At 40.1% G+C, this 15656-nt stretch overlaps 2 protein-coding genes across 2 annotated transcripts in view; one reads left to right on the top strand and one right to left on the bottom strand.

The window, feature by feature from the left end:
* Positions 1–1062: 1062 nt before the first annotated feature.
* Positions 1063–2688, bottom strand: DDX28 (DEAD-box helicase 28; the record flags this gene model as incomplete). Its single annotated transcript, XM_080638379.1, has 1 exon — positions 1063–2688. The coding sequence occupies one exon, from the start codon at positions 2686–2688 to the stop codon at positions 1063–1065; it is 1626 nt and encodes a 541-aa protein (XP_080494505.1).
* The window catches only part of DUS2 (dihydrouridine synthase 2), a gene marked incomplete at both ends in the record, with an annotated part of 26858 nt that continues 13888 nt past the window's right edge, over positions 2687–15656 (top strand). Inside the window, 8 exons of the mRNA XM_080638378.1 lie at positions 2687–2794; positions 2914–3073; positions 3192–3331; positions 6819–6873; positions 8462–8553; positions 9278–9321; positions 10120–10180; positions 12101–12148. Of these exons, the coding sequence (XP_080494504.1) occupies positions 2687–2794; positions 2914–3073; positions 3192–3331; positions 6819–6873; positions 8462–8553; positions 9278–9321; positions 10120–10180; positions 12101–12148 (708 nt within the window). The remainder of the gene's footprint in view (positions 2795–2913; positions 3074–3191; positions 3332–6818; positions 6874–8461; positions 8554–9277; positions 9322–10119; positions 10181–12100; positions 12149–15656) is intronic.

Here is a 15656-nt window from a genome sequence, read left to right as displayed (position 1 = left end):
ACAGGCTAAAGTGGACAGCATGAGAAAAACAACCATTAAAAGAAAAAGCTGTGACAAATCACTGCAACAGAAATCAGAGCTAAAATGCTGGGTTTGTGTGATTATTTACCATGGATACACAAAATAACCTCCTTTTGGTTTAAAGCAAAAAAGAACAATGGCAAGATACTCAAAAGAAATCTTGTACTCACTGTTACAGGTTAGTCATTAGAACCTGTGAGTTACAATTAGAACCTGACTTCTTTCCTTTAACAGGAGACTTTTTTTTCTTTTTTTTTTTTTTTTTTTGGTGGGTTGGGTGGCTTCCTTTGTTTTTACAATCAGCTCAGATTGGACACGTCATCACAGCATGCAGAAACAATGGCAGAAAATACTTAAAAGGCTTTTAGAAAATCTATTCAATAGAACATGAAGCAGCAAGATCCCATTTCTCACTGAAAGGCTACCATAAAATGCCAAATTAAGACCCTGGAAAAGCCTCATGCTTTATTGTGCTTTCTTGTTCCCACCAAACAAAATAAAGAAGCATCTGGTCTAGAATTCTCTGACTGAACTGCTACATCACAAGAAAATCAGATACATGTAGAAAGACTAAAGGACAAATTGTCTCTATAATCGCTTAAGTTAGGAAAATATTTTCTTTTTCTTTCCTGCCACAGTAGTAATTTTAAAGCTTTAACAATGAATGTGTAGCTGCTGGTGGTGGGAAGCAATGAAACACAACAGAGCTGCCCATCATACAGGCATGCTTTCATTCTGATTTGGATTTAAGTTAGAAGTCTAAACAAAAATGAACAAAGTCAACTGATCAGATTATTCTTCAGTCTTCTTCAAAGGCATTATGTTACTACTCACTTACAAACTTCTTTTTGGAAAGCTATGAACCGTGATGCCTCTGGACATGACTACTGCAGCTCCCAGAACACTGCACAGAGTTAACCTGGTCACCTGGTTCTGAAACTCAATCCTCTATTCTTCCAGTCTAGCTTACACACAGAAGCTCATTTGCTCTGCCTTAATGACTTCACACTTAGGCCATGTATTACTGCTTGGCAATCTGAATCAACCCTTGTTAGGTGAAGACTTATTAATAGAGGAGTCCATGCCTGGGAGACCTGTCCTTTTCCGGGCTGCAGTCTCTATTTTCCGCACCAGGTCCACATCCCACCGATGGGTGACAAAACTAACCACAGCTCCAGGTGTCTTGCTTCCAACCCGTCCAACTCGCCCCACGCGGTGCAGGTAGTCCTGCAGGGTGTCTGGGAAGTCATAGTTGACCACTAGCTGCACACTGCTGGTGTCCAGCCCCCGTGAGGCAAGGTCAGTGCAGACAAGGATAGACACATCACCCTTCTGGAACGAGGCAAAGATGCCAGCTCTAGCAGCTGCTGACATCTGTCCCTGCAACCTCAGGTGCTTGATTTTGTGGTCATCCAGGATATAGCCCAGCCAGTTGACAGTGCTGGCACTTTTACAGAAGATAATAATAGCACCACTGGACGCTGGGTGCTCCTTGAGGAGCTGCAGCAGTTCAGGCAGCTTGTCCTGGCCTTTGATGCGGACAAACTTCTGCTGCACATGGGGTGGCAGGCGGTGCAGGCTCTGGGTGGCAAGGGTGACAAACTGGCCCACATCGGTGAACTTCCCCAGCGTTTGGCTCAGCCCTGTGGGGAATGTGGCTCCGACCACCACCACCTGGGTCCTCTCTTCCCCGGGGCCAGCCGGCCCGGGTGCACCAACGGCCAGGGGCGCGTGTGCCAGGATCTCCTCCATGATCCCCGCGAAGGAGTCATCCATCAGGGTGTCTGCCTCGTCCAGCACCATCCAGCGCAGCCGCTCCAACGCCAGGAAGCGCCGTCGCAGCGCCTCCCGCAGCGCCCCGGGGGTGCCCAGCAGCACGGCGGGGCCCGGCGGCGGAGCCCTCAGCTGCCTCCGCAAGCCTCCCGCCGCGCCTCCGCCTGTCAGCCCGCGCACATGCAGCCCCGCCGGCCGGCACAGCGCCGCCGCCACAGCGCCCACCTGCAGCGCCAGCTCCCGCGACGGCAGCACCACCAGCCCTCGGGGCGCCGCCGGCCCCACCGCCTCCACCTCCGGCGCTGCGGGGCGGGACAGCAGCCCGTCCAGCAGTGGCAGCAGGTAGGCCAGCGTCTTCCCGCTGCCAGTCTCGGCGGCGCACAGGGCGCTCCTACCGCTGCGCAGCGCGGGGATGGTGATGCGCTGCACCGCCGTCGGGCGGCTGATGGAGAGACCCCCCAGGCCGGCTAGCAGCGCCGGCTGCAACCCCATCTCTTCAAAGGACGGGCCTTGCCCCGCATCAGGCGGCGGCGCCTGCAGGGTGGGAGCCGCCGCCTGTGAGGGCTCCAGCTGGAAGTAGTCTCCGCAGGCCTTCCTGTGCTTCCAGCCTGCCGACACCAGCTGCGGTTGCTCCCAGCGCCCCACCGTCTGCCATCGGGGCTGGCTCAGCTCTGGCCGCCGGCTCCGCAGCAGCAGCTTCCCGTTTCGAGGCGCCGCCGCCTGTCCTTGCTTGCGCTGACGGCGCTGCGCGGCCCGCTGCAGCCGGACCCGCAGGGCCCAGGGAACGCGCACCACGTTCTCGGGGGGCGTCGCACCCTCCGCCGCCCCAGTGGCCGTCAATCGCCGCGGAACCAGCGAGAAAACAGCCACCACCCCGCCGCGGCTCAGCGCCATGACTGCCTTTCACGTGGTGGTGGCGGCGCTGCCCGATGACGCTGTCAGCAGACGCTTCCCTTGGTTCCCCCGCCCCTCAGAGCCGCGGCGTAGCCACGCGAAGAGGGTGAGTGCCGTGGCTGCGGGGCGCGCGCGGCTGTACCTCACGGGGAGGGGTCGGCAGCGGGTACCTCAGGCGGCGGCGGTAGCCCCTTCAGTTTCGCGGTTTCGGCTGGCGGCTGAAAGCTGGCCCCCGCGGGAGCAAACATGGCCCTGAGCAGCTCTCGCAGAGGCGGCCCAGAGCGCCTGGTCGGGGAAGGATCCCCCACGGGGCGCCCTGACGCCTCAGGGACCTCTGAGCGAGCAGCAGAGGAGCTACCGGCTGGCTCGCTGCCATGGGAGCGCTGTCAGGTGTGACCGGGCCCCACGCTGCTCCCACCCGTTTTCTCGCCAAAGGAACGTTCTGGGCTTTCGCGAGTAGGAAATGATATTCCATAGCGCTCTCCGGCGATTTTCTCTCTCAGGTATTGCCGCAACAGGAATGACGGTGAACACAGCTCTGTGTTTTAGAGGAAAGAAGATCCTGGCTCCAATGGTCAGAGTGGGAACATTGCCGATGCGTCTTCTCGCTCTGGACTATGGTGCTGATATCGTGTACTGTGAGGTATGAAGAATGAGCGGATGAGAGCATCTTAACTAGTAACATAATTGTACAGAAAAGTACCAGTCGACTTTGTTTATTGTAGAACTGTTTCCTTTTACACATACTTTTCATTAGAAAAATGGAGAAAGGTCACTGGCCTAAGGCATTTCCCTTTGAACAGTCCTCAAGTTACACAAACCCATATTTTAAGACTGTTTAATAATTTCAGTTTATTTAGACAAGACACCATAATTTCCTCACATTCTACTGGGTTTTGGTTATTGTTGGTGTTTGGTTTTGTTGGGTTTATTTTTTTGAGTCATAACATTGAAGGAAGTTTTAGACTGGCATACTGTTTCACCTGGTTAGTTATGCTGTGCTAACGCAGAGCATCCATATATACCCCTCACAGTGCTGCTATCATTGTTGCTTAACCACTTTTCTTAAAACTGACAAGTTGAGACTCCAGTTTGCTGCAGGTATCACTGGTAAGGACTGCTCTGTAACTAAAGGTACTTAGTCTTCACTGTCTTTGTTGTTACAGTGCACCAGTATTCCCATTTTCTCCTTCAGCATGATTATTAGCTCTTCTCCCATTGCACCAGTACAAGTTAAATTACTCAATTCAAAGAAAAAAATAGTAAAGAGTTAAACATAATATAAACATACCTTTAATACTGGTATTCCTGGAGAATATTAGATCTATACCAATAGAACAGACTGAAACAAGCTGAGAATCTGCCATTTATAATGTTCTCCAAGAATCTCTACAGCAGTGATCTTGTGAGTTTGCTTGCTGCCCCTCTTTGGGGAAGGGAGAGATTTGTTCTGAGAGACAATATGCTGTTTTTATCTTGGCCATAGCTCACTTTTTGTCTCTAGCTTCTGGAATTACAAGTAATATTTAATTGGTTGGATCAGCTCCATGTGAAATAGTTATTGCTGAACAATTCGGAACTCTCAAAATTCAGTAGAACAGTTGCTGCTGTCTGATACAAATTGGGAGTAATAAGGTGTGTTTTTCTTTTTTGAAAAACAATAGTTAACACCTTCCCAGTTTATGAATTATGACCTCTGCTTGGTGTGGGATTAAGTGAGAATACCTTTTCTTATTCTCTGGGAGGCTAACTGCAGATCATTTTCGTGGATTAAGCCCAGCCAGTAACTCAGCATCATGCAGCCACTCGCTCACTCCCCTTTTTATGCCCCCACCTCCAGACAGGATCAGAGGAGAATCAAAAGATTGTAAACCCCACATGTTGAGTTAAGAACAGTAACTAAAGTATAAGATAAAACTAATAATGATAACAATAGGGGAAATAACAAGGGAGAGAATATAAAACTAAAGAGGGAAGGGAAAAAAAACAATAAACACAAGTAATGCACAATACAATTGCTCACCACCCACTGACTGATACCCAGCCCTACCCAAGAAGTGATCCATCCCTTCCAGGTGACTCCCTCCCAGTTTCTGTACTGGGCATGATGGGCTGTGGTATGGAATAGCCTTTTGGCTAATTTGGCTAATTACCAAATTAGTAATTCCTGTCTCTGCTACCTTCTAGCTTCTTGTGCCTCTCCTCACTTGCAGAGCACAAGAGACTGAAAAGTCCTTGATCAGAGTTAGCATTACTTAGCAACAACTAAGACATTGGTGTGTTATTAGCATTGTTCTCAGACTAAAGCCAAAACACAGCACTGCACCAGCTACTAGGGAGGAGCAAAATAATTTTACAGCTAAACCCGGGACATTCATGAATAGAGAAATCACATGCAGTACAGTATCTAGAAGTCTTAGACACTAAAAATGAGTAAGGCTTCAGACAGCCATGGTACTTTCTAGTATCTCTTACATTTACTGGTAGCAAAGAGCCCTGTTACTGAGCAGCTACTGGATTTCTAACCACGGATGTGACAGGGCCATTGTATAGAACATCAGTGGAAGCTAGTAATGTAGAAATTGTTGATTTAAATAAAAAAACAGGTCAACCAACCCACACACATAAAGGTATTGCTTTGCTTACTGTTGAAGTCATAGGGTATGAGAAGTTGTTTAATTCAGTATTGTAAACTGTATAGCTATAGTTTCTTCTTCACACACTTTGCTATAATATCAGAGAAACTGTACCTCAAAAAGAGGAGACCCACAAACGTAATTAAGTTGCAGTATATAACAAAACCTGTAGTGTGAAAAATTAATCCTGTAACCAAAAACCTGTGGCAGTTTTTCTCATCTCACCTCCAAAATAAGGTCTTCTACATGGTCTTCCCCCCCTTTTCACATTGCAGTCAAGAGACAGGAGAGTTACGATGCCTTTGACATGGATTAGTGCTTGCAGTTAGATAACTGTCTTAATAGACTTTATGAGAAAAAGTATGTTTTGTAGGTTTTCTTCAGAGCTGACAAGATAGCAGAAAGTACTGCTGTTTAAGGCAAATATACTGCAGTTGTTTGGCAACAGAAAAGTAGGGATAACTACATTTTGTAACTTTTTCTGTATGGTAAGGTTTCATTTGCTGATTTATCCTTTTGTCTTACGATTTCCCTCCCAGTCCTCTCCACATTTTGGAACTCAAAGCTGTTTCAAACTTAACATGAACAGTACCTGATGAGGAGCATTAGTTTAAAAAGTTATATTAAAAGCATTACTCGTAAGACCTATAGTCTTGTGACCTATAGATTGAGACTAACATAATTGCATGTCTGTCTCTTACCTGTAAATCAGTAGGTCTTAAACCTTGTCTCATTTGCTAAAATAGAGATTCTGTAATAGACTAAACTTATTCAAGTAACTAACACTTATAGCATGGGAGGGGTTTTTTTCTCCTCAATTTATATAGCAGTTGGATTAGCAGCTGCATATTTCAGCAGCTAACAAGTTATATTGGCTCAAGCTGTAGCCCTTTGTCAATTAAAGGCAGTTCTTAATAAGTTGAGTTGCATAAATCTGCAATTAAGCTAATATATGTAGATTGAAGTTCAGGGCCTTTTCTAAAGGAAAGGCAGAAATTCTGGAAGGATGGTCACTGTAGAGTAGGTTCTTCAGTAAAGATCAACACAAAGCTTCATTTTGTTTTTTAATAAATGCAGAGAACTGCTCAAACTCAGGGTTGCGGTAAAGAAGTCTTAAAAGCTGCTATTTTGTTCAGCTATGTGTTTGACTTGTACAAATGTACACTGATTCATTAGGTGGTCTCTTGCTAAAGTGTTAGTTATCTTCCCCTTCTACTCTAGGTGCTTTGTTTCTGTCTTGTTAGATAGGTATTAGAAAAAAAAGGTTCTTCATAGAATTATGTGAACATACTCATATGTTCGGATTTTGAAACTTCATTTCATATTTTGAAACTTCAGTTGAGCAAGTTGTATAGTTAATATCTTGTTTTCATTTGCGTTCTTTTTTATATTTGGTACATCCAGATATTCTTATTTAATAAAATGCACAACTGCTTAAGACTGGGTAGCTTAAACACTTCAACTCACTTAGGTATTTTTATTATTTCTTATCAGGAGCTGATTGACATAAAGATGCTGCAGTGTAAGAGGGTTATAAATGGCAAGTATAGTATTGCTTTTATTAATACCTGTAAACATTCTTTTGGCTAGATAAAAGGTAATTATTTTTCTGTAGTAATTTTATAGTGATTACCATGAGGTATCAATATATATAATCTCTCTAAAATGTGACTAGGGACTTAAAAGAAGCTTTTGAAGCACTATCTTACGCTTGTCTTCTGCTCTACAGTTTCAAACATTCAGTTTCCCTTCTTTAGGAATTTTGATAGTTCAGTTAGTGCCCTTCAGAAAAAGCATAAACTTTTTTTTGAGAATAGGGCTAATGTATTAGTAAGTGACTTTATTTTAGTGCCCTAACACAGGGTCTTTCTCCACCATTGGCTTAGTTTATTGCAAGGATTGATGAGTGTTCTGTTAAAAAACTGAGTCACTGAGTGTGCAGGTATAGGCCTTCTAAAGTTAAAGACTTTATAGGCTTTCTAAAGTTAAAGTTAAATTTTAGCTGGTTGAATTACATCTTCCTTTTTTTTTATTAATAAAAATGGGATTGGTGTTGGAAATCCATAATTAATGTTTCAGCATTATGCTTCCTGGCAGCAGGTGAAAGAAACTAGAAACTATCTGGAATAGACAGGACATTAAAGTTCCAGTGCATTGCTCAAATTGTCAAAACTTTAATTTTATGTGGGTTCAGAAGACAAATAATAAAATTGTAATTAATACAGATAACCCTTCTCAATTTTGTATCTACATACTGGCTTCAGCCTCTCTATTGCCTTCGTGTTTTATTATACTAAACAGTAAAAACTTATTTTATTTTTGTTGTTTGGTTGGTTTGTAGGGATTTTATGTGTTTGGGTTTTTTTGTTTGTTTGTTTGGTTGGTTTTTTGTTTAATTTGTGGGTTTGTTGGGTTGGGGTTTTTTTCACCCCGAAAATTTTACATGTATATGTGCTAATATAAAATCTGAGCAAAACTAATATTAGTTACAAAGGCTTTTAGTTTTTTGAGAAAAGTTTGATAGTGTCCAAGAAAAATTCATTTGGACTGCAGTAGAGACAGTTTTCAATAACAAGTCTTTATAAATGTTAGCCATTTATGACAATATAATATACACAGCTTTTAGTCTACTGCAATAAGGAAGCAAGACATACAAGATCTCACTGTTTGTCATTCTTTTATTAACTTGAGGGCCATAGGCTAGATTAGGCCTAATACGATTTTCACAGAAAAGTTCTTAAAAAGGTAACTTTGAGACCTCCCTAGCTGAATGGCATCAGGAACAGCTGCTTGTGGTGTCTCTGTAGGGGAACAGAAGTCCACTACAAATATTTTTTTCCTACTGCCCCTTCCCAAAAGTGGTAATGTTATGTTCATTCTGGCTGATTCATCCTTAGACTTGTTCTGGGTCTGATGCTTTCCCAAGAAACAGACTAGGGATGATTAGGGAGTACTAAGGGAGGGGAACAGTAATGTGCAAAAAATGTGCTGCAAGGATATGGAGGAGATAGGATGACATTAGTTCTGCTGTTCACAGAAGACTTACTTGATAGCAAAATTACATAGTCATCTGACTTCCTTTATGATGACATTTGTGTATGATTTTTGTCTGGTTTATCGCTTCTCGTTTCATATAGAAGTACTTGAAACAGTGGACTTCGTTGCACCTAATGAAAGAGTTGTTTTCAGAACCTGTGAAAGGGAGAGGCACTGTGTTGTCTTTCAAATGGTAAGAAACCAACCACAGGTACTCTGCTAGTAACAACATAGTTAAGGTAGTGCTAGTAACATTAATCGAAGTCTAAAGCAGCTGTCTGTATTGTAGACTATCAAATTTCTTGATGTTTCAGGTGGAGGTAAAAGTTTCACACCAGATCTGTTGCAGAATTTCTGTTCTTTGATCAAGATGCTGCATTATAAGCTCTGTGGCAGCAGCTTGGTTTTTTAATCGGTGTCTTTGATACATTTCTAGATGTACCAGATATAAATTATGCTGCTGTTCAATCACATGTTTAGGTCTTACGCTGTTCAGTAAAAAGTCTCACTGGAAAGACTGAAAGAAATGGCATTGGTTAGTGTAGGTAAGGGAGCATTAATGTCTGCATATAACATTACACAAATGGATTAAAGTCTGCCAGAGAGAAAAAGATAGTAATTCACTTTTTGAGACCTCTTTATGTAGGACAAGAGGTGATTGGGGTTGGTGGGAAGGAAGGAGTGAACTGCATTAGATACTGAAAAAGTATTTCAATGGCAATAACAGCCCTGGAGTAGGTAGAGGCTGTAGAGTTATTAATAATGGAGCTTCTTAAGAACATGATAAATAAATATCTAATTGTGATGGGCTTAGAACATTTGATACTGCTGTAGGTTAATATACATATCTGTGAGTGCATTTATTTTATTAATTTGATGATATTTTATAATTATAAATCCTCTTGTTCTACCAACAGGGTTCAGCAGATGCTGAAAGAGCCCTAGCAGTAGCTAAACTTGTGTAAGTCATTTTCTCTCACTCCTTACTACCATGGGTTGGTTTGTTGTTCATTTGTTTTGGTCTTTTTTACAGAAGAATTGTTTTTGAAGACTTTTTTTTATGAGAGTATCAAGGTAGGTCTTGATAGGACCCAGAAAATTTCTAGAGGGGCTGCACAGTGAAGCGTAGCATCTCAAAAGGCCAGTGATATAACTGCAACTTCTATTCAAAATTCTTGCTCAAAGCAGAAGCTTCCTAAGTTCTTTACTGGGATTGATGGTTTCATGTTGGTGCAGTGTGTCCTTGATGTCTCCAATATGAAATTTCCCTGGGTATTGCAGAGCTGCAAGTAAGATAGGTATGCCTGAAAATGTCTCCTAGTGCTTGTGGTTTGAAGTCCCCGGGAAAGTATTGTACAGAAATAAATGTGTGTCTCAAACCTTTTTAAAAGATGTTTTTAAGCCTCCATTTAAAATAAATGGATGTTTCAATAGGACTTGCTTTAGTGATAGTGGTGAACTTAGTGGTGGATATACTTACGCATACTTAATCCTGTATAAACATATTTAAGATGAGTTTTTGCAGCTTCTGCACAGCACTGGTCATTGAAACCTGTGGACTAACTGATCTTTAGGCCACAGTTAAAATATGTAACTTCTTATGTAAGTGAGAAGCTAAAAATTCAGAAGTCCAAATAAAAACCTTAAATTCTCATTTAAGTCTTAACGACGAAACAGGTTTCCTGGGAAGATGCACATTTTCTGATTTTTGTTCTAATATGCTAAGAAATATTTTAGTTGTTTCTTTCTTTTCTTTCAGAGAGAATGATGTAGCTGGTATTGATATCAACATGGGATGCCCAAAGGAATATTCTACTAAGGTTACTTTTCAATAAGCTTTTTCGTTCTTGGAGATGCGGAATACGTGTTCTGGTTTTTTTTGAGTTGAAGAAATCTCAGCAATAAAGTTTTCATGCAGATGAACTTGAGTTCATTGTTTGCAATAAACAAAAGATTCTTGAAGTTGTCATGGCTGTAAGACAGTAAAGTAATACTCTCTTACTAATCTCTCTTGAGAATAGGTTTGGTCATATAATTAAACACACAATATCCTGAAGTGGGTAAGCATGTATGTAGTTTGTAAGCTCAGGTTATTGTGGAGCAAGTGGTGGTTGTATTTGCTGTCAAAATGACCACTGAATATTGAGAAAAACATAGTGAGGTTGCTAAATTGTATTACTGTACAAAGTTTAGAATTCTTAAAACTCTGTCAGGCTGTGTAAGGTGGAATAAAATAAACGGTTTGTTACGGTTTTTTTAATGCCTTCCTGAGGTCACTAATCTGTTGAATGAGTGAAATATGTTTTGCTTAGCCTTAATAGGAGTCATAGTTTGTCATATGAGCAAGTAAACATTGGCAGTTTATCAATCCTGAGTTCAACAATTGGTCAGTTTTAGTGTGAGGAGGATAGACCAGTTAAAACATGATTTTTTTTTTTTGTTAAACACATGCAGTTCTAAATTAGTCTTTTATCATCTGTGACTAAACAAGAGTAGTCAAGCTGTTTGCTAGCACTGTTAAGCCAGTTAGTGTATAGGTAAAGGATCAATGAATTAGACCATGGATCTCCATTTTTATGTCAGATGTTCTTGCAGAATAGATAAATATTGCACTTATCATTTCACTGCTTCTTAGTTTTGTAGGTTGGCTTTCGCTCTGAAGAATAATTGCTTAAAGACTTCTAGTAGATTCCATCTAACTTGTGAATAATTTTACCCACATACATTTCTAGGATTTTTCTGGTTTTAATTCCATTAACTTATTTGTTTTGGTGATAACTATGAAAATGACAAGGTTAAATGAGGTATGGTAAAAATTAAAATTTGAATTTGAAAGAATGTGAAATGCTTATTTCCCCTGTTCTGCAGTCTTTATGTATTTAGATTCTGTTGTTTCTAAACTTCCTCTTTTATTCTACAGATAGCTTTTGAGATAGTGGTATTATGAAGGAATCATAGTCATGCTGAGGACACATTGTTAAATTTGTAATGGTCTTGTACTTCCATTAATGTTTTCTTTAGCCTTTATTACTTTCTGTTTTCTACCAAATTACATGGAAGACTATTTTATCCTTCCACAGAATCGTATTTAAGAACGAAACACCAAAACATCCTCCCTGTGCTAAGATGAAAGATTGAAAATGTAAATGCTGATGGTTAATCTCCAACAGTAGTTTTGGGTCAAAAAAATTCATACAATTTTGAGCGTATGTTTGCTTATTGGCCTCCAGACCTATGTATGCAAATGAAATAGTGCAGAAAGAACAGCTAAAATACTAAGTTGTTAAAGTGTTCATAATTTGTGTTCTATACAGCCACTTAATTTGTTTTAGCCTGTTTTTCTAACTGTAGTATGTAGACAGAAACTATGGACATCAAGAGCTCTCAAACATGGTGTATAATGTTAAAACAATAAATCTGTTCAGCTGTCACTTAATGAGTAGAAACTGGATGATTACAAATGCTAAAAATAGCTTTTTGAAATCCTGTCTGCTCCATAAAGTAATGGGAGCAAGCTGGTGTCCTGAATTACTGTGTAATTATTCTGATGCAGTTCTAGGCAATGTTTCACCAAAGCGTTCACTAATGCTCCTGCATTTTAGGTTTTGTCATCTTCCCCAGCCCCTTTTTGTTTTCCTCAGTATAACGTAGTACTTTTGCTGTGGTCTGCTATTAGGCAAAATAATTGAGTTGAAAAATGTGCTTGCCTAATGTGTAACAATTTCTGTACTTTTTCGCAGGGAGGTATGGGAGTAGCACTGCTGTCTGATCCTGACAGAATAGAGTCTGTAAGTATCACCTTGTGGATTTTGAACTGCCTTGAAAAGTATTATATACTGTGGTGCTCTACTAGAAAGGGGAATGAATGTATACAAGAGAAATTTGTAAAAGCTAGAATAGAATAATCTGGTTTAAATACTGAAATTAAGGTCATGGATAAATAATCCTGAGCTAGGTCTCTTTGTCATTGTCTGGACTATAAAACTGCTACCTTCCTCCTTTTCAGTTTGAAAACTTTCACATGTGGTGCTGTATTTGCAGAGGGTGGAGTTTTATGTGCATATGCATTTAATTCTGTATAAAACGCCATGTGAATCAGTATGAAAAAGGTTCATAAGTATGTATATATGTGTACATATCTTCACTTATATATCGTAGAATCATAGAATAGTTAGAGTTAGAAAGGACCTTAAGATCATCTAGTTCCAGTCCCCCTGCCATGGGCAGGTTCACCTCCCACTGAACCACACCACCCAAGGTGTGTCCAGCCTGGCCTTGAACACTGCCAGGGATGGGATGGAGCATTTACAGCTTCCTTGGGCAACCCATTCCAGTGCCTCACCACCCTGACAGTAGGGAATTTCTTCCCCATATGCAATCTAAACTTCCCCTGTTTAAGTTTGAACCTGTTACCCCTTGTCCTATCACTACAGTCCCTAATGAAGAGTCCATCCCCAGCATCCCTATAGCCCCCCTTCGGATACTGGAAGGCTGCTATGAGGTCTCCCGGTATAAATATATATAAAAAAGATATATAGATATATAGATGTATACATCTATGTATATGTAATATAGTTATATAATATGGGGGGGTTTTAATTTTTATTTTTTCCTAAGGGCTTCTAAGCTTCCTGAGATTAAACGGAGTCCAGACAATGGTCTGGGTTTCCAGGAACATTCTTAGTATTTAGTTATTTTATTTTCTTTCTGTATAAAGACTAGCTTCTTCATAATTCAGGTGAATTGACTGTGAACGTTGTCTTGTTTCCCCGTAGCTTTTAGTTGTTCACTGTATCTTCTTTCAGACTTCCTGAGGGGCAATTCTAGTTCACAATTTACTTCTCAGTAATAACTGAATCATGGTACACAGTAGCTAATTCTTCATTTCTTGTACTATCAGAAGTATGCAGATCTAGACAAAATAAAAATACCAAAAGCATTTATCTGCCTTTTCCCATGGTACTCCTGAGTGTGTTTTGGTTTAAGGGTTCTTTGGTGTAGCTCAGTCTTTTGAAGAGACCAGACTTTCTTCACTCATCTGCATGACTCTTCTGAACCATAGCCAGTCTCTTTCTGATCCCTGCAGTTTCTGCCTTTTCTTTCTGTCTAAAATGTATGCTGAATCAGTCCTTTGTAAGTCCTTCTTTTTATTGTGGTAACATCATTCAGCTTTGTAGGCTAGTAGGACTTACACAGTTTCCACAAGCTGATCCATTGGTTAGATACCATCTTTGTAAGCTCAGATGTGAAAACAGGTTGGTTTGCATCATTTATTTCATTCTCTAAGGATGTACCATTAGAATAGCACATTATAACCATGATAGAGTGTTAACCTTTTGCCGAATCTAAGAAGTTAAGAAAACATATACAATTAGGGAAGCTGTATAAACTGACCGTTCAGCAGCTAGAAGCATTACTAATTGTGCCAAAGCAAGAGTTTAAGTGCAATAGACTGGACCTGTTACTCTCTTTCATTAGCTGGTAGGAAAAGCAAAAGTACGAGTGATCTAGTCGTGATCTCAAAATATTTTTGGCAATTGTATCGATCTCAATTTTCCAAAAGAGAGCACAGAATCAAGTTAAGTAGTGTTGTCTGCTGAAAGTCAGCTAACAATACAGAGCTGGAGCCAGAACCAAATTTTTTAAGGCCTACATGGTGTTCACCTACATAGTGAATTAGGTAAGGTGAGTGATACCATCCACAATTAAATTGTAATTTATAAAGTATGAGGTGATGAAGGCTAGAAGTTAAAAAATTAGAAGTGGGAACTGAGAAGAAAACAACAGGCTAGAAGTAAATCTAGCAAAAATTTCTCATAGGAATGAGAGGCAGTTGTAAATATGATTGCTAGCAGCTTCCTTTCCCCTCTACAACCATTACATTTCATTTCTGTCTTCAGAAGAGCAGGAAACCTGGTGTTCAAAAATTTGGAATTGTTCTTTTAAATTTAAGATGTTTAAGGCAGTAAAATCTTATGCATAAAAATTATTCTTAGCTAGCTGCAAAGGGGGAACTAAACTCATAGCCTGCAAAAGACATCTGTAATTACAGTTCCAAATCAAGCTTTCCATATGATTAAAAAGTGTAGGGTGTGGTTCTCACACTGGAATCTGTCATGAGCCTGACAAGGAAAGCTTGTAGGATTTGCGGATGAAGTTATTGCAAGAAAAAATGGTATAGTGATGATGTTTGGAAAATTATGTCATTTCAGTTTCATTTCTATGCAAATATAGTACATATTAAAAATACTGAAGAGGAGTTTTAGATATTTTTCTTGGACCTTTTTTATTTGAGAGAATCCTACTTAGGAAAAATTTCAGCAGCCAGTGCAAGGTAACACTTGCCAGCTGTTAAGGGCTTGTGAGTGCTAGCTGTAACAGCTCTTTTTTGTATTTAGAACCTAATAGTGCAGTAACTAAAATTCAAGTTTCACAGTATACAAAACTTTTAAGGAAATAATTTACCTGCGGTACTGTCCATTTTATAAAAGAGAAGTGTACTCAGACTAGCATGTGTGATAATATCTCAAAAAACAGTTGAAAACCAAATATTTTTCTGGTAACATTCGGGATCAGCTGATTTCCACTCTTTTATTTAGACAGCTATTGAGTATCTGGTACCACTTATTGTATAGTTATGCAGTGATTTAAACATATATAGGCCGTTACATGGCCCTTTCAAGTATGGTCTGTTGGTCTTAAATTCAGCCTGTGAAAAGGAGATTTTGTGTAGCCTAGTTCTTAAATGGTTAAACTAACAACTGCTCATTTATCTGCTTATTCTGAGTTTGTTTTAATGAAATATGTTTTGTGTTAAGCATGGAATTCAGTTTATAATTTTTGTTTTCTTTTAGAAGATTTAATGATGTTGTTTGAGATTTCCTTTTCATTTTTTCATTTTGAAGACTTTCATTTTTAAAAAAGAATCTCTTTTTCTGGAATACTTGTATTTACTTTTCATAAGAAGCTCACAGCTCAAAAACTCTGAAAACAGCTGCTTGAAAATGAAAAACTTTTGCACTTTATTTTGAAATTATCAGAGTTTACTGTTTGCCTCATTCCAAACGCAATATTGAAACACCAGCAGCAGGTAATAGCTCTATAAATATCCAGTTAAAATTAAAAAAAAAAAAAGTGGAAATAAAAATTATTTGGACTGGAAATAGGTGTATATATTAATCGGATAAAATGGTATACTTAATTGACTGCATGTATCTGTCTAGCATGTAAGTTTTTTTATAGAGAAACACTAGTGTTACATTTTTCTACTTTCTTTGTATCTTCGAGAGAGAAACA

Source organism: Psittacula echo (genome assembly GCF_963264785.1).
Source record: "Psittacula echo genome assembly, chromosome: Z".
NCBI classification, from domain to species: domain Eukaryota; kingdom Metazoa; phylum Chordata; class Aves; order Psittaciformes; family Psittacidae; genus Psittacula; species Psittacula echo.
This window is presented reverse-complemented; position numbering and strand designations above follow the sequence as displayed.